This window comes from Cyprinodon tularosa, unplaced genomic scaffold (genome assembly GCF_016077235.1).
Source record: "Cyprinodon tularosa strain WSP-4 unplaced genomic scaffold, ASM1607723v1 ctg1261, whole genome shotgun sequence".
In the NCBI taxonomy this organism is placed as follows: Eukaryota; Metazoa; Chordata; class Actinopteri; order Cyprinodontiformes; family Cyprinodontidae; genus Cyprinodon; species Cyprinodon tularosa.
Genome location: NW_024038072.1, coordinates 31,201 through 58,504, shown reverse-complemented (window position 1 = coordinate 58,504; position 27,304 = coordinate 31,201). Strand labels below are relative to the sequence as shown.

Here is a 27,304-nt window from a genome sequence, read left to right as displayed (position 1 = left end):
TCAACAATGAACAAGGGCAAACTTTTATCATTATTTGGACGAATCCTAATGTGATTGTTTGTGCCATTTATAGTGCGCTTGCTTTTAATTTGATCTTTTGGCTGTAATGTTGCTGGGCTGTGAGCAGGGGCGGATTTAGGAAATTTGGGGCCCTAGGAAAAGACAGGCAGGGGGCACTCAGAATTGAGAAGACAAAACAGATAAAACAGACCCATTATACAGATAGAGAAATGTTAATAGATTAGACATCCATTGTTTGTTCTAGGTTTTGTCCCTCTCTTCTTTTCCCTTTTCTTGTTTTCCTCTCTATGTTTTGTACTCAGCTAACTTTTCATGCTGTCTCTAAAGGAGTGAAAGATTTTTTCCAAGCACTAAGCTCACTTAGCTGATTGCTCCTTCCCGTGTTTCCTAAAAGTAAATAACCCAGTCCTTCTTTTCACTGTAGACAAACCATGATCTGCTTCTCTGTTCTCCATTTTTCATTTGGGTGAAATGAAATAGCTGCAATGCAAAGGATAGATGAATGAGTGTCCTGGGTTAATAAGTAAACTAGCTCAAACGCCTATGATTTGGAGTAAGCCAATATATAAATTATCCCCAAAATGATAAAACAGATTTTTTTTTCCTGGGGGTTTCCATCAGAAAAGAAATATTATTATTGCTTTTTTATTCTTTTGAATAATTTGATACTATTATTGCTGTTTTCGACGCTAATAGAAATTAAATGTAAGATCCGGAGCTAGTGAACGCAGCATTTCATATATCGCGAGACTTGGGTTCTTCGAGATTTAATGGCGGCTTGTTTCCTGTATCGTAGAGCTGTTGTTTTCTTTTCGGCAGTCTAAAGTCTGTTTCTTTTCGTTTTTGAAGGTGGTCGTGATGGGAAAAGCGGATTTTTTGTCCCCTAAGGCGATCAGCAACCGTATCAAGTCCAAAGGTCTGCAGAAGCTGCGCTGGTACTGCCAGATGTGCCAGAAACAATGTCGAGATGAGGTGAGATTGTGTCTGTGGTGCGTTCACGGAACGCTGCGGCTCCTTGATGCATAATAAACCCGAACTTTCCGTTTGTGAGACAGAATGGCTTCAAGTGTCACTGCATGTCCGAGTCCCACCAGAGGCAGCTTCTGCTGGCCTCGGAGAACCCCACCAAGTTCATGGACTTCTTCTCCAAGTGAGTCCATCTCCATGGTAACGCAGCCTAGTTCCTGGGCACAGAGTCTGAGAATCGTTGTGTTTCTCCACAGTGAGTTCAAAAGCGAGTTCTTGGAGCTGCTCAGGAGACGCTTTGGTGAGAAGGTAGCAGATGACGGCTGGTCCACAGATGGAGAAGTTCTGGTTCTGATTGTTGCTCTGGTTTCCAGGAACCAAGAGGGTCCACAACAACATCGTCTATAATGAATACATCAGCCACAGAGAGCACATCCACATGAACTCCACCCAGTGGGAGACCCTCACCGACTTCACCAAGTGGCTCGGCAGAGAAGGTAACCGTGGCTGCACCTCCTCAGGTTCTGCTGTTCTGTCAGATGACCATACCCCGTCAGACCAGCATACCCTTAATCAGTACCCATTTATCCATGGGTGGATCTAGGCAGGGCTCAACGGGGGCCAGTGCCCCTGTAGATGTCCTGGCCCCTCTACCAAAGCTCTGGTATATAATGATGACATGCGCTGGAACAGACGTGGTTACTGATCCTTTGGATCTATTTCATTTTCTTCTTTACAGATTCTGTTTTATTAATAATTTAAACACAATAAGGTGATAGCTTCAGTGGGATTGAGATCCCAGGTTTCTGCTAAAGGTTTTTTTTTTTTTTTTTTTTACATTCTGGTGAGTTGCTTCATTAGTGGTTCAACCAATGCAGCAGTTGCTCACAAGGTCGGTGAGTTTTACAGCTGAATTGATCAGTTTTCTCTTGTGCTCTAATTCAGATTTGATAGAAAACAGTAATTTTAACTGAAATTAAGTCAAAAATATGTAGATTTTAATTGAACCTAATTGAATAGAAATGTCACTTCATGCAGATCTCTAAATATATTTGAATCCCCTGCCCTGTTTTTTTATTTCATGCTTTTCTGTGACCCCATGAAAACACACACCACAGTACATTTGGTTTTATTTTATTCCTTTATTTAAAGTCATAGGGAAGTTATACTTTAATTTGAAATCATTCTGGTTTAAACATGTTTATAAATGTATTCTTTATTAGTCCTAAAATCTGTTGGGGGGGGGGGGGGGGGGGGGGGGGGTCAAAATTATTAAATAAAAAAAATATGAACTTCAAAACTTTTTGCACTTCAAAAAATTTTTTTATTCAAATAAAACCATTTGAACTTCATTTTTTTTTTCACTTAAAAAAATATTTATGGGGTTTTTATTTTTTTGCATTCACACAGTTTTTTCTTTGATTTATTTTTTTTTTAACCAAAGAGAACATTTTCCACAATAAAAAAAAGTGTTCAAATGCAATTTTTTGAGTCTCAAATATTTTATTTGCATACAAAAACTATTTTCTATGATTGAAAACGGTTATCTTTTCATTGAAGTTTCTTTTTTTATTGATTCTGTTGTTTGTTTGTTTGAAGCAACTTTTTTTTTGGTTGAATAATAAAGACACAAAAGTCCTACCCATTATATGGTCCATTCAAAAAACAAGGTTACTTCAATTAAAAAAGTTGCTTCAAACAATAAAAGACTGCACTTCTATCAAATAAAACATTTTCAATCAAAGAAAAGCAGTGTTCAAATTGATTTTTTGGAGTCTCAAATAAATTTTTGCATTCAAATACTTTTTTCATTTAAGTGAAGATTTTTTTAATTGCAACCTTTTTTTGATTGAATTATAAAGAAACAAATCTACCTTCATACACTAGCACTAAGTTGCTAACTGGTTAGCAAGATGCTAATCAATCCCGCCCCCTTGATAATCGACCAATCACATTCACTTTATTCACTTGTGTAAAGTCGTGCGTCACTCGGGAGAATTCGGAAATGCAACAGTCGCAGCAGCCGCTACCCTACAACTTTAATTAAACTATCTCAACAGGCGTGTATCCCTTTAGTCATGCACAAAAACGATTTAATTACTTACTTCTGTGTGTTTTTTGAAACGTATGGCGATCTGACGTTTGAGGTGGTTTAAAGTGTATTTTTCGTTCAAAACTAAAGGGATAAAAGCAAATCTGACGTCTTGCGTTTACATATTGACTTTTGGTATGCTGGTCTGACAGAACAGCGGCTCCGTCTCTCCGTTCCAGGTAAGGTTCAGATGCACAGGCAGCCAGTGTTCCCAGTAATTCAGACCAGCAGTGATTCATACCACAATGTGGCGTGTTCTGGGACGGCGCATTGAGGTTCGGTTCTGTCATCGCCAGGTTTGTGTAAAGTAGACGAGACCCCCAAAGGTTGGTACATCCAGTACATCGACCGCGACCCGGAAACCATCCGGCGCCAGGAGGAGCAGGCAAGGAAGAAGAAGCAAGAAATGGACGACGAGGAGAGGAGCGCCAGATTCATCGAGGAGCAGGTCCGAAGAGGCCAGGGCGGCAAGGCACCAGACGTGAGTTCTGACCCGACGGGGCCCGGCCGCACGAGTAGCACTAAAGCCGTGAGGTTGACGTCTCTGTCCTTCTCTGCAGACCGAGCCCGTTTACACAGAACTCAAACGGGAGAGTGAGGAAGAAAAAGGTTGGTGGGTTTTCCTCTTCACTGTGGACCGGGCCTCAGGAAGAACCTGACCTCTTCATGCTTTCTCTTCCAGTCGCTTTCAACCTGAGCGTTCCTGTGGCCGGCTCGTCCAAGTCCAGGTTCTGACCCCCACCACAGCCGCCAGGGTTGCGTCCTTCCTGTCCCTAACCGGGTCTCTCTGTCCTCTTCCAGCTCGGCTCTGGGAGCGAGCGCCCTGACGGTAGCAGCATCCTCCGTCAAACGGAAAGAAACGTCCTCAGGTTCCGAGTCCAGATCGGAGAAGAAGAAGAAATCGGCTCTGGAGGAGATCATTGAGGTTCTGATTGTTTGTTTGGATTCATCTGAATATTCAGATCAGGTTCTGATCAGGTTGTGATCCCGCTGTCTGCAGATGGAGGAGAAGAAGAAGAAGAAGCAGTCCTGGGCGTCCAGAACCGACTACTGGTTGCAGCCCGACATCGTGGTGAAGATCATCACCAAGAAGCTGGGCGAGAAGTACCACAAGAAGAAGGCAGTCGTCATGGTAACGGCTGTAGGTTTAGACCTCGGTGTTGTCGTGTCCGGCCGCTACTGAACCCATTGATGTCCCCCGTCTCCAGGAGGTCCGGGACAGATACGGCGCCGTGGTGAAAATGATCGACTCCGGGGACAAACTGAAACTGGACCAGAACCACCTGGAGACGGTCATCCCCGCCCCAGGTCAGCTTCTCACCCAGCAGCTTCTCTCCTGCGACGTCTGCAGGCTTTAACAATCCAACCTCCCGCAGGGAAACGGGTCCTGATCCTGAACGGTCCGCACCGGGACACCGAGGCGCTGCTGGAGGGCATCGACGAGAAGAACTTCAGCGCTACGCTCACGCTGGACTCTGTGGGTTCTGCTCCTCCTCACTACCCTGAAGCCCCAACCAATCAGGCTTTAACACTACGAACCCCCACATTCTGATCTGATAAAACTCCCACTGGCCGTCAATTTGACGGCTGACAAAGAAACGCATGATGTCATCAACTGAGATGGTTCTAGTGTGCGATATAAACTCCTTATGGATATGTAAACCTTAAAACAGGCCAAATATATATTTGTATATATATTATTATTTGTAGTCTAAATTTGTACTAAAACTAAATCAGTAAAATAAATAAGACTGTTAGAAATTTGAAATTACAATTTTATTTACAGAAATTGATAGATTTCCCCCAGACCACCTTTTCACATTTATCTCAAACATCATACGAGCGTTTTTCTGTGCAGCGCTGAATCACCTGCGTACGGAGGACCAACTCTGCCATATTTAAAAATAAATACAGAAATAAATAAATGCTCAATAAATAAATAAGCATACAATTAATTTCCACCAAAAATACAACAAGCAAATAAATGTAAGTAGAAATTAAATTATACAGTGAGACATAAATATATATATATATAACTCTTTTAATTAGCTTCTTATTTATTTGCCTTTGTAATATTTACCTTATTTATTTTTTTGTTCCTTATAATCTTAAACTTTATTTTTTAATTACATATTTTTTTAAGTATTTATTTATGTGCATGTTATAATATTTTTGTCTGTTTTATTCTTCCTTTGTATTTTTTTAACCCTAGTTATTTCTTGGCCGCTGTTTATTTCTGCCTGCCCTGGGTAAAAAAATACAAAGGAAGAATAAAACAGACAAAAATATTATAACATGCACAGAAATAAATACTTAGAATTAAAAAATAAAGAATAAAGAAATAAATAAGGTAAATATTGCAAAGGCAAATAAATAAGAAGCTAATTAAAAGAGTTATATACATTTATGTCTCACTGTATAATTTAATTTCTACTTACATTTCTTTGTTTATTGTATTTTTGATGGAAATTAATTGTATGCTTATTTATTTATTGAGCATTTATTTATTTCTGTATTTATTTTTTAATATGGCAGAGTTGGTCCTCCATACCTGCAATGTTTTCTTTCTTCAAAGCTGCTCTTCTGCGGCACAGGGGTTGGTAACCTGCTGAGTGCGTGTGGTCGGAACGCGACCGTTTTACCAGTTCAAGGATAAAATCTCTGCGTTAAACGGTGACGTTCAAACAGCTCCTGAACAAAAGAAACACGTTTATAGCTGCTTTTCCAGAGGATTGTAAGGTACAGCCACAGGCCACCTTCCTGTTGGAGCTTTTACAGAATACTTTCATCTGATCAGACACATCCACGCCAACTGGTTTGTAATTATAGTCTACCACAGGCTCTGGTTTGGGCCGCTGAGTGTACCAGCTGAGGTGTGGGCAGTGCTCTCCAGGGTTTAAAGTATTGCAGCGGCTGGATTTACGGCTCGTAGCGATTGCTTGTGGGTAAAAAAAATCACTTCAAAATAAATTAACAGTAAATAAATTTCAAAAAGACAATCGAAATCCCTCTTGCATTTGTCAGCCAATGGTAGCAAAGGAGCGCTCTGAAACTAATGGTATTAGCCAATCAGAAGAGGAGGGAGCAGGTCTTAGGAAAAGCTACACGGATAGTTACCTTGTGCCGTTTACGGCTCCATTCAACGGAGAGATGTGTAAAAAGTCAAAAAATAAATAAATGAAACTTTGTGTTTGGAGAGAAGGACGATAGAGAGAATGGAATTGCACCAAGTGGGAGCAATGCAGTTGATGAACTCCCGGGAAGATGTCACAACCATAGATAAAGCTCTCAGAAATAAATGGCGCTGGGCATGGCTGGAGGAGACGGGGCGAGATGGCGAGCCATTTAGCAGCTGGTGCAGGAAGTTAGGTGAACCAGGCGCTTGCTTCTGCACATCCAGTGGCAAAACGGTGCTACCAAACGTGACTTATAGACCCCGGTCATCAAGCTGCTGTGAAATGTGGTAAATATAGATGCACTAGTGCCATCTTCTGGCCGTTTCGGGTATTGGATTTTCAAAAGTCAAATTTAATCTTCAGTCATTCATGCATTATCTGATCCAATGCCCCCACATCCCCCTGGCTTGAAAATACACACACGCATATATATATATTTTCTTGCCAGTGTTGAAAGAGTTCAGGCTCAAGATTTTTTGTCGCTTTAATCCCTGCAAAAGTTTCACTATTGTCTGATGGGTCACTGATACGAATCGCTATCATCAATATTTTGAAGCATTTCTAGAGCCTGTTTCGCTGTTAGCATTCTTCTGAAAGCCGTTTTTCCGCATTAGCCAAAGAGCTCGAGGTAGGATGTTGGTTGCTAGGCGACGGCACACGTCAATCAACCTCGAGAAGATATTGCAGTGCAACTAATAGAGACGTCACAATGACGACTGTTGGAGATCGAGGTCAAATTAACCATATTTAGTCTTTATTTCATTAAAAATACTACGTGAAAATTAAGGAAATATAGAAACAGGAAAAGGTCAGTTAACATGAGCAACATAAGGTTAATGTAAATAAGGTTCTTTCCCTTTGAAATCTGAGAACCATCAAAATGACGGCCGTGGGAGTTCTAGTGTTAAATCAGGCTTTGGACTGACCGGGCCGTCTAGAATTTGTCTTTATTTTTAGAAGGAAACCAAAATCTACAGTAGTAGAAGTTCTCGTTCTACTCAGGTTTTTCTGGGAGTCCTAAATGTTTGTCTCTGTGTCCTCAGGGTCCACACAAGGGGGACAGAGTGGAAGTAGCCTACGAAGACTTTTCCAAACTGGCCTGACCTTTGAACCTCGTCAGACTCTACTGTGTCAGAGTTTATTCCCACATCTGGACACAAACAAGCAGGGAGCCTCAGAAGATTTTGGTTTCATTGCTTTTATTTTTGACAATATTGATGGTTGAAAATGTCCATTTTGTTCAAATAAATTTGGTAAATTTCTCTCTGTGTTCTGTGGAGAAGCGAATAGAGTAGATTTGTGGTGGAGGCGGTTCTTCTCCTGCCAGAGCCTGAAGGTCAGCATCAGGGCATCGGCAGGAAGCTGCTCAGACCCGGCAGGATGTAGTCGCTGTAATGGCCGTCGATGAAGCCCTTACCGCTGTTATGGATGAACCAGCAGTACACGTTGGAGCCTCGCTTGCTGTCGTGTCGGTAGTCCTTCTGCCAGCCTCTGAAACACAGAGTCACAGATGTTGGAGCTGCGGAAGTTTAGCGTTTGCTGTTCAGAGGAGACATTCGGTACCTGGTGACCTGCAGCTTATGACCCTTGACCTCCATGGTGGCCTCCTTCTTCAGCGGGTTGGGTCCTGGGTGGACGTTGGACACGCTCACCTCAGGCTCTCTGGAGAACTGCCCTGTGAAAGAAAGAAAGAAAGAAGCTTTAGCAGAGAGCAGCTTCTCCAGGAGGCTGAGTTGTGTGATTTTTCCGTCCCGGAGCCTCAGAACCAGTGACTTAAAACAAGAACCTGATAAAGCAGGCCGGTTCTGCTGTGGGGAATGTTCTGGAACCAGGCGACTATTCACCGAGATGAAAACTTCACAGCCCACCTTCACCTTTTCCTATGACGGCATGCAGCAGTAGAGCTTTGATCAGAACTGCTGGGACACTGACCTCTACCGGAGACCCTTCCGTCTCTGAGGAACCTTGGATGTTGGGAGTTCTGCTGTTTATCTCATATTTGAATTAATAAAGTATCGTTGAACTGAATTATCTTGTAAATGCTGTTCTTTTCAGCTGGTCGGCCTGTTCCCCTGTAAAGAGGATGGGGTTGCAATGATAGCGGGAAGGGGTTAAGTCAATTGCTGCATTGTAGGTTTTTGAAAGCTGAAATCTGACTCCACCCTCTCTGTTTAAAGTTGTTTTTTTCTTAACATAGACGATTTGTTCAAGCCCTTCTCAAACCACCTATGAAGGAAGCCATCTATGTTAAGAAAAAAAAAAAAACACACTTAAACAGAGACGGTGGACAAAAACCTACAATGCAGCAATTGACTTAAAAAGGAATAGGAGGGTTTCAGCTGTTATGTTTTTATTTTAATTTTCTTGTTGAATTAAAATTAATTTCAAATTCACTCTAAGTTTATTTACTGTTTGTACTGTACTTATTGTGTTAAAAAATTTTTAAAATCCTTGTCCACAAGCAAACTCATTCACATTTTCCTCAGAATTTTCACGTTATGTTTACATTATTTATTGGCTGCATCTTAAAATATCTAAGATATTTTTAATTTAAACATAGATATGAAATAATACGATATAGCCTACAATAAGTAAAATTATATCAGTGTACTGCGTCATCAAATCAATTCAGTTTAGTCTGTCCAATAGGCTGCCTGTAGTGTTTTTAAATGTCCAGCAGGTGTCAGTATTCTGTGAGAGAGTATCAACACAGTTTGGCCCTGTGTCCAAACACTTCAAGAGGCCTCATTAACCCATCACTAGTAAACAGCTACTTATATCTTGGTTATTGTGTGATTTTTAATGTTACATCGCTGGCTGTGCATAATGGCATGAAATTATACTTATGGTACTACAAGGGCCACCCCCTTGTGGCGCCACTGCTGAAGTGGTCACGTGGTATGGTGGGGTAACCAGGCTTCATACATCATCTGTTTTGATGAAATGAAGCAAGCCTGGGTACAGGCTTCGCAAAAACGCCACCTCCACTACTCGACACGCCTCGTAGCCTCGGCTCATATCATATCATCACTAGTTTCTACCAACTGTGAGTTTGAAGCGTCTCTTATTAGCCATGTGACCTGGTCTAGAGGACCTTACCTATGAGGCCATGGACCAGTGGGGAGTACTGGTTGTCGTCAGGGATGTAGATACCCAGGAAGTCCACGTTGACAGGGTGTTTCCGCCACACACGGTGAAGCAACACCATCACCTGGATGCTGTTGTTAATAGTTACGCTTACATGGGAGTTCTTAACGATGGAGATGATCACGCTGGAATAGAACAGAAGTCAACATGGTGTCCAGTCAGAGGAGCAGAGCAGGCAGCTAAAGACAGTAGCCTCGTGAGACCATCCTGATCTCGCGAGCTTTCAAGATTTCACTCGCTAATCAGTCTGGAGACTCTCCGTTAAAGAAAATTTGGAGCCGTTCACCAAACGAACGTCCAATCAGCGTTGGCTTTGAGGCCAGTTGAGGTGTGACGCAACGAGAAGCGCGACAGTTCAGTCTAAAGAACATGGCGGCTTCAGCCGATGAAACTAGCGTTAGCGTGGCTATCGAGCAAGTTTTATCGGAATTACAGAGTATTTCTTCACTGAAAGAAGAGCAAAACACTGCTCTGGAGGCTTTTCTCAGAGGAAAAGATGTTTTTGCTCTTCTCCTGACTGGTTTCGGCAAGAGTAGCCTGGCTTGTGGTTGTGTTTTCATCGTCGCTCTGTTAGTACGTCATATGCTTCGTTGATCTGATTGGTTTATTTGGCCCGTCTATCACCAACATAGGCCAATCAGCTAACCAGTATTTTCGCACCTACCCAAAATTACTTAAATGGAAGGTTTCCAGATGGATATGCGGAGCAAATCCATCTGGCGGAGTCAGGTTATAAAGACATACCCCGCCTGGGTGATCTCAGCTGTGGCACTCCAGGTGAAGGACTGGTGGGTCCTGCCAGCGATGATGGTGATTCGGTCCGTGTGCACCGTCACGCTGACTCCTTCAGGTTGGTAGTAGACCGAGATGATGCCGAAGTAGGTGCTGAGTTTGCCTCTGTGAGGCTGCTTAGAGCTGATTAGCTGGCCGTTAACAACCACACCTGAAGACAAGATGGAAGAATGAGGACAGGGATCTGTATGTGTTCTGGAAGCATTTGGACCGGACTCTGTAGATGATCAAGCATACATGGTCCCATCACTACCTCACTGACAAACCGAATGTAAAACTAAGTACACCCTAGAAAACTTCAGAAGCTCCTCCTAGACCTCTGAATCTCTCCTATATCCAATTTTGATGCGGTTTATTGAAGTTTCTCAGCTCCAAAGATTTTGTCCTTTCAATCATAATGTGGTCCAGAATTTGACTAGGCTATTGCACCGCCTGGATTAGTACCATCATCCATGTTAAGTTGTACAGATGTAAAGATGAGGGTTCTGCTGCGGTCCCAGTTTGGACCAAGCTTCAGCAGACATGGAGATGGACTCAATGTTCCTCAAGACCCCATGCCATGCATGGCTGAGGTGGACCTCTACAGCTGCAGGGGAGGAAATTACATCATTTGATGCTGGAGTAGAGACACTTCTAACACCTGCAGACAGAATCTCCTGAGAACCACTGCTCTGGTCCACAGAGGTGGTCCAGTCGGGGCACAAGGAGGTGTTCTGAAGTCCATGTTGGGGGAGAAAAACCAAACATGGACCTTCTGACCAAACATATCAGCCTTGGTCTCATTCTCCCTTTCAGCCTAAATTCTAATTACACTTTCATGACCTTTGACCTGCTAACAAATGCCTGCCAAGTCTGAAATGTTCTCCTCAAGGGGATAATCTCTGCAGAATGATGAACTTCAGGTAATTTTGGGTTGACTTGAGGTTCTTCTACTTGCAGCTACTTAAAACTTCTAATCCTGTGGAAGCAGTATGGGATTCCTTAGGTTTAAAGAGCTGTATTTATGAAGACAAATTTTAAATCAGACGGTTATGTAAGTCCTGAAAACCATGAAGAAGCAGCAGAGAAAATCTTGCTTAAACGTTGTTCAGTTTGACCTGTTCCAGCGTCGGACACCAGGCTGAGGATGTGACCCGGTTTGGAGTCGATGTTGAAGCAGACGTCCATGTTGCTTCGGGGCAGGTGGATGATGAAGTGAGGGTCATTGTCCACTAAAGGAGAGACATACAAACAGGGTGTAGCTTAACTACGAGGACAGAAACCTGCTCCTGAAACTTGCAATGACGAAGCAGGTGTTACCTATATTCACAGTTGAAGGCAGCGCCGTTGCCACTGGACCCCCGCGAGCCTGACTTGAAGGGGTCGGGGTGGGGGTTTGGACCCAGGGTGGTGGACGGGAATAGACTACGTCAACTGGCCCAGGTAGAGCATGTCCGCCTGGAAACATATCTACGTTAGAACTGAGCCTTTGTTCTGTCAGATGAGCATACCCGGTCATACCAGCATACACATAGTTAATACCCATTTATCCCTTTAGCTTATCCCTTTAGTTTTGTACAAAAAAAAAAAACAATTTAATTACTTACTTTTTGATGTTTTTTGAAGCGTATTATTTTTTGTACATGACTAAAGGGGTACACGCCCGTTTAGCTAGTTTAAAGTCTAATTTTCCTACAAAATAAAAGGATAAATGCAAGTCCAACGTCTTGCACATGCGTATTGGCTATGGGTATGAGGGTATGCTCATCTGACAGAACACCGTCTCTGATTAGAATATTTCTCATCAGAATTAAACAATAGTAAAAAAATGTTATACAAGATGTTTTTAAGCAAAACAACCCAGAAATATGAGGGGGGGAAAACAAATAAAAACACTTCTATTCAGTTGCAAAGTGACACCAAAAGATGGCCAAACATGTTAGGAGAACAATCTGCCATCTTAAAATGAGAATATATGTCAGCAACAATGCAGAGGCTCCAAATGCATAAAGAATTCAGTTTGTTTTCAGTCCTCCCTTTGATTCAGTCAAGACAAACCTTCCTAATCAGTCTGCAAATGTCGTCTCAGAGGAGACACCATGGGGGACTGATCAACTAGTCAGACATGTTTTTATTCTCATTTGACTGAGTCATGTTGGACACTCAAATTAAAATTTTCTCTAAAAAAATTTCTCTAAAATGCTTTCTTTAAAGTATAGACACTTGTTTCTATGGACATGTGGTCAATATTTTAAAGACTGTGGATTACCTGAAACAATTTTTGACTTTCCAAATTAGGAAAATCAGATTATTTGTATAAGAAAGATTCAGACAAGCCCTGACAGGCACTTAAACTCTGAGGGAAAACAACAAGCGCCAAAGTAACAAAATACAAATACTTACCTTACCCAAGTAGAAATTTTGGCTATCTTCTTCTACTCCTTACATTTTAAAAATAGACTCATTATGGCCGAACTAGGCAGTTGCCTAGGGCCCCAAGTTCCTAGCGGCCCCATAAAACTCATTTTACATGTATGGTTAATACAGCTATTACTTAATTGTGTACATTAATTGTTTTCGTTAAAATGCCATCCGAATGCTTATAATATTAAGTGCAGGCATCCCCAAAGTCGGTCCTTGAGGGCCACTGTCCTGCATTGTTTAGAGGTTTCTCTGCTTTAGCACAGCTGATTCTGATGATTGTAGCAAAAGTCTGTGAATCAGCAATTAGCGAAAATCAGCTGTGCAGCAGCAGGGAAACCTTTAAAACCTGCAGGACAGCAGCCCTCGAGGGCCGACTTTGGGGATGCATAAAAGTGTGTCTCACAGGCCTCCTTTAATGTCCACCACATTGGATCAGTGCATTTGCTACACATGTTGAGAAAGTTCCAAAGAGACAGCAGCAAAAACATTTGAAAACAAACAGCGGGAAGAGCAGTGTTGCAAACGCTTTTGTCGCAAAATTTTGTGACTTTTTAGACCCCTCTAGCACTTCTATTACAAAAAAGCGCCTAGTGCCATTCTAGAGACTTTTTTCTGTTACTGGAGACTTTGGCGACTACATATAAAAGCACCGAACTCTGCACTCCAGAGCAAGTAGATTCTTAACCCCGTCTCCTGCTCTCTTCTCTCTTGTCTGCTGCAGCGATTATTTCCTCCAAATGAAAAACGGAGAACAGATAAGCAGATCATGGCTTGTCTACAATGAAAAGAAGGATTGTGTTATTTACTTTTGCGTTTTTTGAAATACAGGAAGGAGCAATCAGCTAAGTTAGAATGGGCTTAGTGATCGGAAAAAATATTTCATTCTTTGTGAGACAGCATTAAAAGTTAGCTGAGCACATTGCCAATATGAAAAGAAAAAGGGACAAAAGAAAAAATAGAGAGGTAAACAGCAAAAATGGGATAAGAAGAGAGGGACGAAAGGTAGAACAAATAATGCATGTCTATTTATAAAAATTCTGTATCTGTATAATGGGTCTGTTTGGTGTTGTCATCCCATTTCAAAGGACTCCATTTCTCTCTTTGCCTGGGGCCTCAGATTTCTTAAATCCGACCCTGTATCCAGAATAGGGTAGTGCAGTAACCAATATAAAAGTCTGTCTTTAAATTTTTCTTGCATAACTTTTACTTTAGTACTTTAAGTAGTTTCAAAAAAATGTACTTTTACATATCTACTTGAGTTAAAAGCTTAGGTTGATACTTAAATTTCTATAAAAGTGTATTTAAACAGTAGGATTTATACTTCAAATTGAGTAAGAAACATTAATACTTTTGACACCTCTGAGTGCCAAACACTGTTTCTCTGAGGACCTGTGGAAGCCACAGACAAAGAGGTTGTTTTAAAGAGTAAACAGTCTGGTGCAGACATCTTCGACTGGAAAGGACAAGTTATTGAGGATTGAAGTTCAAATGCAGACAAGCACCTGTGCAGCATCCCTGCCTGGGGTCCTTTGGCGAATCGGCCAGCAGCCTCTCTGTGGCGTCCTCGTTCTCCACCAGCAGAGCTGTAAGCGGCGTCACAAAGCTGTGCTGCAAAGCCAGTTCGGTGATTTGCTTGGTGATTTTTCTTTTTTTTCCAACTGTTGAAGCCACAGCCCTGCAGGGTGAGCCACATGGCAGCGGTTAAAAACTAACAACAACTGAAATACATGAAGTATAAGAACAGCATATTCATAGAATATGACAGTGTTAGCCGGCTAGCTTAGGCCGGGTGTGGTAATTGGGACAATTGTCCTATTTATGAACCAGGTATACCAAGATGTTTGACTGCAGGACTAAGAGCTGATTAGGCACTAGTGGTTCCTAGAATTTCTAAAAGTAGAATGGGAGGCAGATCTTTTAGTTATCAGGCTCCTCTCCTGTGGAACCAACTACCAGTTTTAGTCCGTGAGGCAGACATCCTGTCTACTTTTAAGACTTGGCTTAAAACGTTCCTTTTTGATAAAGCTTCTAGTTAGAGTGGCTCAGGTTATCCCGAGCTATCTCTATAGTTCTGCTGCTATAGGCTTAGACTGCTGGAGGGCATTGGAACCCCCTTTTCATCATTCTGCCTTAAACGTGACATTTTATGTCACGTTTAATCCCAGTTGGGGTCGCGAGATTTCATTGGTGCCGAGAGGCAGGGTTCACCCTGGACAGGTCACCAGTCCATCGTAGGGCAACACAGAGACAAACAGGACAAAAAAAACATTCACGCACACACTCATGTCTAAGATCTCTCTCTGCTTTTTCTCATAGTAGCTTCATCTGGTCTGTTCCTGTTTGGCTGTGACTCCATCCTGGAGAGAAATATCAGCTGTGTTGCTGCAATCAACACCCTTGTTTCTAGATGCTGGAAGTTGGCCTGTTTTTCAGTGTAGTCCTGTTTCTCTGACTGTAACTAACTGGATGTGCTCTCATTCATCATCTGACATAGGAGCTGGCTTGCAGCTTGTCCGTCTGGCTGTGTGTTTTCTGGATGGGGCCTTCTGTGGAGCTTGTTTTCATTTGTGTTTTGTATCTCTGCTTCTTTTTCTATGTCTGCTTCTGTTTCCTTGAACCCCAGTCAGCCTCAGCAGATGGCCGCTCACACTGAGTCTGGTTCTGCTGGAGGTTACTTCATGCTCAAGCATGCTTAGTGTGAGGGATTGCTTTTAAGTCAATGAGCCGATGCAATTAACTGGTTTCCCTTAGATAGAAAACTTTGTATCAATTTGACTGGATGATCTGGTGAACTGTAAAGTGCTTTGAGGTGATGTGTTGTGAATTGGCGTTATATCATGGGTCTTCTGTGTCCTGGCCTTGGATTCACAATGTCACACTGTCAGGAGCACACAATCCCCCTATAAAGAGTGTTAGTGCTGCACTGGCACCTTCTTCTGAGACTTTTGTTGAGGCAACAGTGTCCCACAGGCCAGAAAGGCCCAATGAGACTCCTTATTCATTCTGACTGCATTACTCACCGACAGCAGTCTACTGGAGACTCTGTCAGATATTCGTAGCAGACCTTTACAGGTCTGACTGGCCTCAACCCCCTCTGACGACCATCAACTCAGCCTTAGGGAGTGGTTGGTGAGCAGCTCCAGCCCAACTTTCCAGAGTGTCCAAGAAATGTGGTCCCAATGTTCAATAACAAAGTTGATCATTGAACTATGGCCTAGGGCGTCCTGGTGCCAAGAGGACAAATGGACCCTTATGCTTTAACATGGTGTTTGTTTTGGACAATCCATGAAAAGCACAGATGATGTACATATACCTAATCTATATAAATCTGGCCTAGTAAGAGAGAAAGTAAAAAGTGTCTGGATTTACTGAATGGCAAAATACAAGCTTTGGACATGAAACTGGGTTTGGTGTAGCTCCTTAGCTATGGTGTGATCTTGTCCTCCTGTAACGTCCACTAGTTTCTTACCTTTCCCTGATCAGCTGTTTGATGGTCAGGTAAGCCCACATCTGTCTAGCAAATCCAGTGAATGAGTGCTGCTGCATGGTCAGTTGTGTGTCCAGCTCTAAAACATCAGTGTCTGTATGTAAAGTAAGGTCCCCGCTGGCCTGTGGGACAAGAGGAGACATTAGATACCAACACCAAAGCTGTATGGTCCTCAGCTGAGATGCTGTTCCCTATGTGTTGGTCTTACAGCTGCTGCCGTGGTAAAGCTGGTTAGCGTCGTGCTCTCTGACAGCTGCACCTTTCCGGCCACCACCAGCTCTGAGCCCCCGAAGTACTTATCAAAGTAGGTCTGGGTGACATCGGTCACAGTGCCCTCTGTGAAATGGATGGCGACTTCCTTCAGGAGTGGAGAGGATACTTGACTGTAGAAGGTCTGCAAAGACAGGAGGAGGCCTCACTGAGTTCCTAATTGTTTTTGCACCGTATCTATTTATTTATTTATTTATTCTACATCTACATTTTGTATACACTCTGTGTATATAATGACAGTAAGGTTTCTCTAAGTCAAAGTGCTATAGATAAAGCAGAAAACAGTGCCGCTAAAAAGCTGAATAATGAAAATCTTAATCTTGAGTTGGGCTATAAAACCTATGGTCGTTCTGCATGGAGTTTGCATCATGGAGTTGGGACATCCATCCACCCATCATTCATTGAACTATCCATCATCCATCAATTCACCCGTCATCCATCCATCCATCCATCCATCCACCATCAACTAACCATCCATCCATCCATCCATACATCCATCCATCATCTATCCATCCATCCATCCATCCATCCATCCATCCATCCATCCATACATACATCCATACATCCATCCATCATCTATCCATCCATCCATCCATCCATCGATCATCTATGTGGTGGCGTTTGCTGAATGTCTTCCCCTTTCATAATCCCATTTCCTGTCCCATCCATGCCCATTGGAGATGTGAAATATCTTCTTAAAGATGTTCCAGTGGAGCCCTGAGGGATGTTCTGCTCTGCATTACAAACAATCTCTGCTTGGTCATTGGCAGATTGGTAGGCCAGACCTAGCTTAATGTCTCTGTCCTAAGGGGGTTGCAATTTGGACTGAGTCCCACCTTTCTCTAGGACTTTCGCCCAGTCTGTCTCTAACTGGTACAGCTCAAAGTCCTGCATCATCTGTAGCATAGAAACCAGTTATTAATATATTTCTTTAGTCTGACGCAAGCAGTGGGTAGTTCAAGTTCCTGAGCGTCAGTACCTTAAACTTAAGAGGTGTCCTTGGTCCAACACTCCGGAATAAAGTGTTTATATTATTAAGAAGGCTCTGGAGGAGGCGAATACTTTCTAAGGAGGTAATTCAGCCATTTGATTCAGGTCTGTGGACCAAGGACAAATCTAATAGTTGCAGGTTACCAGCCCCTATGGACTGGAGTTGCCTACGCCTGGTTTAGAGTATTTTACCACCTGGTGGTTTGATGACCAAAGCCACTATCTCTCACAGTGAAGGCTAGAAATCATATTTAAATTTCAAGACCTAGATTTTTTTTCCTGAAATTGATAATCAAATGTTTGAACTTTGATTTATAAGGCTCTCCTACTAGAGTCAGTTTAGTTTGAAATAATTAGGAACTGAGGTAAAGCCGTGGCTAATGTGGGAGATGCTAAAGCATGTTTTGAAGTTGTTTTGTTGTTTAATGTATTATTTATGTTGGTCAATCTTTCCGGCAGCTGTCACACCCGAATCTGCTCAGCAGCATCCTGGTTGGCGTAGATCCTCCGGGCAATGCCCCTGTTCTCCATGGAGATGCGTTCCAGGAAGTCGTAGTCCACATCGAAGCCAATGCCCAGCGAGAAGAGAGAGAAGTCCTTGGTCATCACTTTTTTCACATTCTTCTGGATCTTGCTGAGCTTGATCTCTCCTGCATAGAGAACCAATGTTAGATCCGATTGTTCTTAGTTTTTTTTCTCCAAACTTTTTAGCTTTTTCTTTATTATTACTAACAGCAAACCTAAATCATTTTTTCCAGTGGAGTCTTACCTACAGTTGGGTCTCCGTCAGACACCAGGATGATCATAGAGACGGAGCGGGAGTTGATTAAGCCCTGATTAGAGGCCCTCACCAGCATTTGAGCTGCCCTGATCAGCGCCTCGTTGATGTTGGTTCCTGTCAGAAACACGTGTCAGCTAATAAGATCTTCTCTGGTGCTGGCTATACAATCAAACTCTGTTGTACCTCCATTGGGCTTGATGTCCTGGATGTATCTTTTGGCATCTGTGATCATCACTGAAGAGGCAGGGACCAGGTCCTCATTCCAGCACCGCACATTGTGGTTGAAGTCAATGATACTGAAGCAATCTTCTATTTTTAAGTCATCCAGAATAGCCTTCATGGCTTCCACCGTCTATAAGAGAAACCTTAAAACTGAGTGTGTTCTGGGAAGTCGACACATCGTGGCAGCATTTCACAGGTTGTATAAAAGGAAGCAGAAGACTGAAGACTTTCAGTGGACAACGTCCATCTGAATGTAAATGGTGGCCACCTACCTGCTTCATCTTGACTCCCCACATGGATCCGCTGACGTCAATGACAAAAACAATGTTTTTAGGCAGAGGGGAGAGGTTTGAAGGAGCAAAGAAATGAACGAAATGCAGGTCTGAAACCTGAAACAAAGCAAATGTACACACAGAGAGTCATATCCATACAACACCATCTCTTTTTGGAGACAGTACACAGTCTGCTGGGGAGTAAATATGTGGATACCTGCAGCTCCCCGGCGTTGCTGTCCCTGGTCACATCATAGTTCACAGAAAAGACGCCGTCAATGGCGCTGCTTGTGCAGTTCTTACATTTTCTCTGCTGGTTTTTATTTGGTTTGAACACAATGTGAGCCTGCAGAGAGAAATCAGCTCATTTTGATCAATAGATTCGCCTTTAGTTCTTTAAATAGATAAATATTTGTGAAACAAATGCTCTCATCATTAGGCTGATTTAAACAGAATAAAGCTTCTAGATTGGCCATTTGACAGTAGAAAGAGTTGCTCCCCATGAACGTCTGTTGAGGCTCAAGGTAGAAGAAAGGCTTAAACTTCATTCATTCATTAGAAATCTATGCAACAACAGACAAACTGCTTATTATATGGATGCATACACAGATGTTCCACTAGACAGGCTTCTCTTGGTCATTTGTCCATCCATGGCCCAGGACTCAATCCATACATTTTCTTAGAGGGGTAAATATGTGGAACAATCTGCCCCCTGCAATTACAGAAGCTTCTGGAAAATCATCTGAGTATGTTTTTTCCTTCTATAATAATTGTTTTTAATGAATCGGATTTTTTTTTTATAATTAATTTTCTTTATTTCTATTGTTTGTTTAAATTTCTTGGCAAGCAAATGACCTATGATTGTTTTATGTCAACGGTTTGTAAATCAGACCCCAGGAAGAGTGGGTGTCAAGCTTATGACAACTAATTGGATCCATAAAATAAAATAAAAGTGTATTAGGAACTATATCCCTTGTATATTTACAATTTCATTCTAATCAAATTTATCATAGATCATTAATGTTCTTAATCATACAGTCCTAATTAAAGGAGAAGTCCAGTCATGTTCAGAATTCAAACTTCTGAAAGTACTTTAAATATGAAATTATTACATACTGTTCAATAAATGATAAGTGTTTTTAATTAAGCGTAAACCTAACGGTTAGTGACGTCATGGTGCGGTATCAGCTGTTGATCAAGTCCCAGTGCTGTATCTGGTGTTTGTCACAACCCGCTATTATCCAAGTCATCTTGAAAACGTTCTTCTTCCAAATGTTGGCTACTTATTACGCACTTTTTTTTATTATTCTCTGGCCAGAAGTTCGATGGCAAATCCTCTTTCTTCAAGTTGGCAATCCAACGATGAACCCATCCGTGGAGTATCAGGAATCGGAAAGTTTATAAAACATTTTTTTTTCACTTTTGAAATGCAGGTGGGCATTCTCAGTTTCACTATAGCTCTGGTGAATTTCAATGGTGAAGTCCTCTGGAAATCTTCAATAATTGTTGTTGATTGCAGATGTGTCTAGTAGTTCCCATTGAGGCCCCGTCCACACAAAGTCAAACCCTGGCCTAAATTCACAAATTTTTCACCAAACCAGCCTCTCATCCATACGAAGCCGGTGTTTCGGGGGTCTGTAAACGATCTTTTTTTATTAAGCCTTCAGAGTGGGAAGATTTTGAAACGCCGTTTTCGCGGTTCCATCTTTAAGCTGACTGCATTTTTTTTCTTACACGCATGCGTCATAGCGTCGCCTCTAAACACGCATGCGCGACACAGTATCACAACAACAATGGCGCCGTACTGTGTTGAATGGTTGCTGCTCATGCTACTCACCCTGCTGTCGGGCTTACAACAGAATCTTCTTCTTCTGGAATCTCTCCAGGAAGAACAGAGCAATATCGACGACATAGTTCAGCACCTGAATTTGACTGAACCACGAAAATGGACCCACAGGGCTATTTTCTGGTTTTCCGGTTTGGTTGTTGTATAAATATTACTGCGCACGCCCAACATTTCGTTGCCTGTTTTCGCCTATTTTTGCTTTGGCACCGCAGCGCCACTTACAGGCCTGGCATACATTTTGCAGCATTTTCATGCATTCATGTGGTCGATCGCATTTATTTTACGTCTCTGTCTTTAAGACAAACGTTCTGGAAAATATTAGCATTTCGTGTTTGTTTTGACTTCGTGTGGACGGGGCCTGATTTAGCTTGTAAAGCGGGGAGAATGGCGCCAGGCTTACCGCACCGTGACATCACTGCCAGAAGATGTCAGGAGTGAGGTGTAACTATATTTGAGCAACAATGGCCCCTCCCACACTCAGTGATCGCAACGACAATTACTATTTACAAATTTTTACCGATTAACGCTAAATTCATTAAATCACCACAGACGTATTAATATTAGGTAGAGATAATGATCAATTCAGTGTTGTATAAAGTACTGAAATCTCGGAGTCAAGTAAAAGTATAAGTACCTCTCCAAAATATGACTTTGGTAAAAGTCCAAGTCACTGACTGAGATGTTACTTGAGTAAAAGTCTTAAAGTATCTGAAATGGGTTGTACTTAACTATAAGAATTACTGTAAAAATAGATGTACTCAAGTAATGTAGTGAAAAGTATAAGTAAAAAGTAGTGCAGTTTGAATAACATTTTTTTACATTTTGGTAAACTTTGAAGGTTAAATTCACTTAAAATAATATAAACAACCAAGTGTAGGATAAATTTAGACTGGCTTTGCGAAACAGGTGTATCCTACTGGGAACAAGCCCAGGCAAGACCCAACTTTGTAGTCAGTAGGTGGGGTCAAAACACTTGCCTTTCTCTCGTTCTCTCGCTGTTTTTTTTTTTTTTTTACTTAGTAACTAAACCAAACATTGAAAATGTATCGGAGTAAAAGTATGCAATTAAGTTCATAAATGTAGTGAAGTAAAAGTGAAAGTTCTCAAAAAAATGTATACTCTTGGAATGTATAAAGTACTCAAAAATATACTTAAGTACAGTAGTGAAGTATTTTTACTTCGTTACAATACAACACTGGATCCATTGATCATTCCTTGTTGACCGGACTTTTTCTTTAATAACGCCAAAATTATGGAGGCACCAATCGGGGGCTAACCGTAGTATATCATGGCTGAAATGGTCAGACCAAGTTCTCTCCGAACATTACCTTGTCTTTGCTCCTTGTTACATTAATCAGCTCTGCAAACTGCTCTCCGAGCGTGTTGGGTACTTCTAACGTTGAGATCCCCTTTGGTTCATAAATGTATACGTCCACCTGAGAAGATGTTGGGATAGAGGTTAGTGCTCAGCATACAGAGGCGTTCATTGGTCCTAATCATCTCACCTGGAACTTTGGGACAAGTCTCCCGGGCTGAAGGTGCAGGGAGTGCTCGTACCAACCAAGTCTCCTCTCCATCATCTCCTGGTAGTGGAGCTCAAACTCGATGTTACTGCCAGGGGGAACATGGACCTCTGTGTTGAAGGTCTCCAGGTCCTGAGAGTTAGTCCTATAAAGCAGAGAAAGCATTTAGTTAGACAAAGTAGCGGAACTTTGTGAAGACACTGGCTGACCAGCACCTGACAATGCCTGCTGCCTTGTTTCTGGCTGTGGCCTGGGCGTAAAGTCTCCTGGCCACAGTCTTCTCCTTCACAGAGCCGACAAACGTGATGCCGTTCACGTTCCTGGAACGAGAAGAGGGTGAAGTAAGAGTCCCAGCGGTGTGGTGGACCTTAGGACGGAGGCATCTGGACGCACATGGTGAAGTTGGACATGAAAGCCCGTTTAGGAATCTTTACGCTGAAGCCGATGCTCTGAGCTCTGGAGCCTGAGTTGGTCACTGAGCTCCTGATGGAGGTGTGAGCAAAGCGGGAAGTGATGCGGCTCTCCACCCTGTAGCTCTTCACAGTGATGTCATCTCCTCGGACGGCCTTAAAGATGGAGGACAACAAAAAACTGATCAGATTTCAAATCCAAAAGACCAAACAAGAGGAAGTGATTTTTTCCCACATTGCTGATTCTAAAAGCATATTTACAAAAAAGTTAAAAACAATCCCATTTAATTTAATTTAGTTAATTCAATTTATTTCTATGGCACAAATTCACAACACATGTCATCTCAGGCCCTTTACAGTTCACCAGATCATCCAGGTAAATTGGTTTAAAGTTTTCTATCTAAGGAAAACCAGTTGATTGCATAGACTCATTGACTCAAAGGCAATCCCTCACACTAAGCATGCTTGTAGAAACCTCCAGCAGAACCAGGCTCAGTGTGGCGGCCATCTGCTGAGGCCGACTGAGGTTCAAGGAGACAGAAGCAGACATACAAGGGGCTGCTATACAGGAAATACACAGCCAGGCAGACGAGCTCCGAGCCAGCTCCCATGTCAGAGGATGAAGAGAGCACATCCAGTTAGTCACAGTCAGAGAAACAGGACTACACTGAAAAACAGGCCGATGTGCAACATCTAGAAACAAAGGTGTTGATGGCAGCAGCACAGCTGATATTTCTCTCCAGGATGGAGTCACAGCCAAACAGGAACAGACCAGATGAAGCTACTATGAGAAAAAGCAGAGAGAGCAGAACGTTAGAGATTGAACTAACAGATTCTGCAGAGTGGGACAATAGAGATAGAATGATGAAATGGGGGTCCCTATGTCCTCCAGCAGTCTAAGCCTATAGCAGCATAACTATAGAGATAGCTCAGGATAACCTGAGTAACTCTAACTAGAAGCTTTATCAAAAAGGAAAGTTTTAAGCCTAGCCTTAAAAGTAGACAGGGTGTCTGCCTCACGGACTAAAACTGGTAGTTGGTTCCACAGGAGAGGAGCCTGATAACTAAAAGATCTGCCTCCCATTCTACTTTTAGAAATTCTAGGAACCACTAGTAAACCTGCAGATTGAGAGCGAAGTGCTCTGTTAGGAACATAAGGAACAATCAGATCTCTGATATCAGATGGAGCTTGGCCATTTAAGGCTTTATATGTGAGAAGGAGGATTTTAAATTCTATTCTTGATTTAACAGGAAGCCAATGAAGAGAAGCCAGGATAGGAGAGATATGATCTCTCTTTTTCATTTTCATCAGAACTCTGGCTGCAGCATTTTGGATCAGCTGAAGGCTTTTAACTACAGTTTGTGGACTTCCTGATAGGAAAGAATTACAATAGTCCAGCCTTGAAGTTACAAATGCATGGACTAGTTTCTCAGCATCACCCCTGGACAGGAGATTTCTCATTTTTGCAATATTCCTCAGATGAAAGAAGGAAATTCTAGAAACCTCTTTGATGTGAGATTTAAATTACATGTTCTGATAAAAAATAACACCACATCTTTTTTAAACTTTATTATATGAGATCAATTTAATCCCATCCAAATGAAGTGACTGGCTAATCAGCTTCTTTTTCAGAGACTCTGGTCCAAAAACTATAACTTCTGTTTTGTCTGCATTAAGGATCAGAAAGTTAAGAGTCATCCAGGTTTTTATGTCTTCAAGAGATGCCTGTAATTTATGTCTATGAAGAACGGGTCTGCCCCTAGGAGTGGAACCTTTCTTCTGGTTCAATGTGCATGCTGTCAAAGTCAAAACAAGTTTTTGGGCTACTATATAAAGCTTCAAACTCAACGCTAATTCTGAAATTTTAAATTGAAAAAGATTCCTTGATGGAAAGAGAAACATCTTAAAACTTGTTTTTTTTTTTTTTTTTTACTTTTTTGGAATGACTTTGACCTTGAAGACTGAGAATCTTCACCAGCATCTCAGCATATTTCTTTGGTTTTATGGTCAGAAATCTCCCGATCACCTTTCTAGTCACCACTGCTGAGCAGAAATAAGCAACCACTTCAGATTTCATTACTAATTTGTTTTCCAGATATCCTGAGAGAAGATCACGTTGCACCTGATTATTTTAAAAGTTAGAGAGGTTGGATGCGATAGGAGAAGTGAGTAGGGCAGTTAAGGATGATGTCCATCACACTTTAAAGATCCAGAGAGGCAGAGACGAGCAACTGAGGAGGAGTTGACTGCAAATATGCAAGAATCTTCAAACAAAATGCCGTCAACGAGATGTTAGTGTCAGAGCAACATGCAGACGGTTTAAAGGCTGACACAGCTCTAAACAATGATTTATTAAGGGACAATGATGCAGGTCTGGGCAATGATCCAAACCCTTCAGATTGAAGGAGTCTGGTTCCATGAGCGTACATTTGCATAGGGACCATAGGGACATGTCCCTACCAAAATTTTGGCCTGATCTACTTGTCCCTACCAATAATTCTATGTGAATAACATGTTTATAATTTACAATACAATGTTGTTGCAGAAGTTGTTTCTTTTCTCAAAACTTGTATGTTAAAGTTAATCATTTAAATGCTCAGTGTAAAGCGCCTATGTAAATACAATAAATCTATTTGCAGTCCCTTGAATATATTATTTTGCTTTGTTATACAATACAGAGAATATCAGCATATCAGATAAAAAAAAAAATAAGGTTTACCTCTGCAAAATTCTATTTCTTCAAAAGAAAACACCAGAAAAATACATAAACAGACATATTTAGACTACATTTGGTTAAAAAGGCACATATTTACCTTCCATCTTAGTAACTGGTAAGTTCAAATGTAACCCTTTTCAAAGTGTTAAGTTGTCCCAATTTTGAATCATTCCGAGCCACTGATGCTTCGAACATTGCTAAACAGCATCTTGTGTGTGTAGTGCTTATACAAATGTTATATAAATGTATGCTCATGTCAAGCATATAAAAATGGGAGCATGCATAATGATTAGGACCAATGACATCAGACCAATTCAACTTGAGACCAATAGGGTCCCTACCAAAGTTGAGATCAAACTTACGCCCCTGTCTGGTTCAGATTCAGAACGCAGCCCATCAGTTGGAGATAGAGTGGAAGCCATTGAAAATTTCACCACTTTCCTTTATGGGCGCTTGGCTGATCCTTGGCTGCTCCTTGGCTGGTCCCATACCATTCCATTTTAAACATCTAAAATATTCTTTCAGTCATGATTTGTGGACATTAAGATCTTAAGAGAAGTGTTATCTCCTGGTCAGACCCTGTAATTCAGCAACATATTCTCATTATCAGTTCGTATGAAATCGTACGAAAAGTTATGCACAGTATTTCGTATGTTTTTGACGTTTTTCCTCGAAAAAACAGATCAGTGCGCATGCGCAGCCAGACAGACGAAAAAAGCAGATCCGCGGACGGACGTAAAACTGGGACGAACAGCGCAATAATTACTTCTTCATGTCTCTCACTAGGTTGCTTGCTGTTTTGTATGTGTTAGGGTTAGGGTTAATTGTATGTTAAATTTTATGTTATTGAATGGTGCGTAAGATGCACATGCGCACGGATATCTTGTCTGGAGGCAAGACGTAAAAATACGACGAAATACGACGAAAAAAACGTCAAAAACGTACGAAATACTGTGCATAACTTTTCGTATGATTTCATACGAACTGATGAGAATGCACTGAATTCAGTGAAGTGGTGGAGTCAGAGTAAAAAGATATGCATGTCCAGGAGAAGGCCAGTGGCTGGAAGTTGGAGGGGATTTTGCTTCCATTCGGCTGGCTTTTGACTGGGAAGGACCATTTTGAATGACTGCTACTGTGGTGCTGAGAACCAGCATGCTGGTAGCATCATGCTGTTGGCCTATTCTGCTGCCAGTGGTTCAGGGGTGAGGGTTCACAGAGTATATGGTCATCTAATAAAGTAAGTCCAATCTGAACATGATGACTTGATTAGATGACTGGAGTCTGGTGTGCTATTGCTTGGTTGGAAAGAAAACCTGCAGCCACACGGCCCTTTCTGGAACCAGTTTGACACCCCTGGTGTATGGAATAATCCTGATGGAGGACCAGCTTGCCACAAAGGGAAGAATTTATGTAAACCCTGCACTCGGAGCTGAGCAGCCGTAGATGGATCTACGAGTCAATAACCTTCCTGTCATGAGGATCTCTTCAAACAGCCCAACATTGATTGTTAGATAAGGTTCAACTCTGTCACAGTGGATGTGGTCTTTACCTCAAAGTCCTCCTCCTCCTCACTGGGCAGCATTGCTCTCTGGAACACAAACAACGCATCAGCTGCTTTCAGTCAGCATTAAATCAGCCGCTCCTCTCGCTTTGAATCGGCTTCTGAGTAGAACCATGAAACAATGACAGATTGGTACCTTGTGTCTCTCCTGATGATCCGGAGCTTCTGGCTGTTGATGAAAGACAATGAAAAAAAGGTGAAGAATACAAAAGCTTTAATGTTCTTAGAAACGTTTTTAAGCAAACACAGATCAAGTAAAATGAAATCATTTATTGTGTGAAGATCAGTCATCAAATGAGCTAACATGAACCTCCATGAGCTGAAAGCCGGCAGCTCAGAGACATCTGCTCATGTTAAGTCGACCCTTCATCAGACTCACCTCTTCATCCTCCCATTCCCCGTCTATCACAAACTCAAAGCAGGAGCTCTGATGGAGGGCCAGGAGGCCCAGAAGAAGCAGTAGCAGCAAACCCCTCATGTTTCCAGGCTCACACACTCATATCTTTGGTCAAACAAAGGAAAAGCAGCAGAAGAGAAGGAGTCTGTGTGTTCCTGCAGCGATCTGAAGAGCAGAGGTTAAAATCCACCGGACTGAGTTACTCTGGGCCCAGTCAATATTTGTTGT

At 42.0% G+C, this 27,304-nt stretch overlaps 2 protein-coding genes across 2 annotated transcripts; one reads left to right on the top strand and one right to left on the bottom strand.

Annotated features, from left to right (window-relative positions):
- Nucleotides 1-775: 775 nt before the first annotated feature.
- On the top strand, nucleotides 776-8,283 carry kin (Kin17 DNA and RNA binding protein). The gene is made up of 12 exons (XM_038276704.1): nucleotides 776-993; nucleotides 1,077-1,171; nucleotides 1,245-1,288; nucleotides 1,362-1,484; nucleotides 3,376-3,560; nucleotides 3,640-3,688; nucleotides 3,762-3,807; nucleotides 3,881-4,004; nucleotides 4,080-4,211; nucleotides 4,288-4,387; nucleotides 4,456-4,556; nucleotides 7,299-8,283. Exons 1-12 carry the CDS (start codon nucleotides 880-882, stop codon nucleotides 7,356-7,358), a joined length of 1,173 nt encoding a protein of 390 aa, XP_038132632.1. The 5' UTR covers nucleotides 776-879; the 3' UTR covers nucleotides 7,359-8,283.
- itih2 (inter-alpha-trypsin inhibitor heavy chain 2) lies at nucleotides 7,438-27,304 on the bottom strand. Its single transcript, XM_038276702.1, has 21 exons — nucleotides 27,059-27,304; nucleotides 26,816-26,848; nucleotides 26,668-26,706; nucleotides 22,382-22,554; nucleotides 22,204-22,308; nucleotides 21,971-22,133; nucleotides 21,794-21,901; nucleotides 18,837-18,965; nucleotides 18,620-18,736; nucleotides 18,309-18,477; nucleotides 18,114-18,239; nucleotides 17,813-17,994; nucleotides 16,293-16,478; nucleotides 16,067-16,206; nucleotides 14,100-14,272; nucleotides 11,494-11,631; nucleotides 11,292-11,405; nucleotides 10,147-10,345; nucleotides 9,355-9,527; nucleotides 7,819-7,930; nucleotides 7,438-7,746 (listed from the first exon to the last, which is right to left on the bottom strand). Exons 1-21 carry the CDS (start codon nucleotides 27,155-27,157, stop codon nucleotides 7,599-7,601), a joined length of 2,826 nt encoding a protein of 941 aa, XP_038132630.1. The 5' UTR covers nucleotides 27,158-27,304; the 3' UTR covers nucleotides 7,438-7,598.

Excerpts from the sequence above, each read along its gene's own strand:
- kin (XM_038276704.1), top strand. The coding sequence starts at position 880 with ATGGGAAAAGCGGATTTTTTGTCCCCTAAGGCGATCAGCAACCGTATC. Across the intron at positions 1,172-1,244 it reads TTCATGGACTTCTTCTCCAA|TGAGTTCAAAAGCGAGTTCT; the intron begins GTGAGTCCATCT and ends GTTTCTCCACAG. Across the intron at positions 3,689-3,761 it reads GGAGAGTGAGGAAGAAAAAG|TCGCTTTCAACCTGAGCGTT; the intron begins GTTGGTGGGTTT and ends TTTCTCTTCCAG.
- itih2 (XM_038276702.1), bottom strand. The coding sequence starts at position 27,157 with ATGAGGGGTTTGCTGCTACTGCTTCTTCTGGGCCTCCTGGCCCTCCAT. Across the intron at positions 22,555-26,667 it reads AGGAGGAGGAGGACTTTGAG|GCCGTCCGAGGAGATGACAT; the intron begins GTAAAGACCACA and ends TCCATCTTTAAG. Across the intron at positions 17,995-18,113 it reads TGACGGAGACCCAACTGTAG|GAGAGATCAAGCTCAGCAAG; the intron begins GTAAGACTCCAC and ends TTCTCTATGCAG.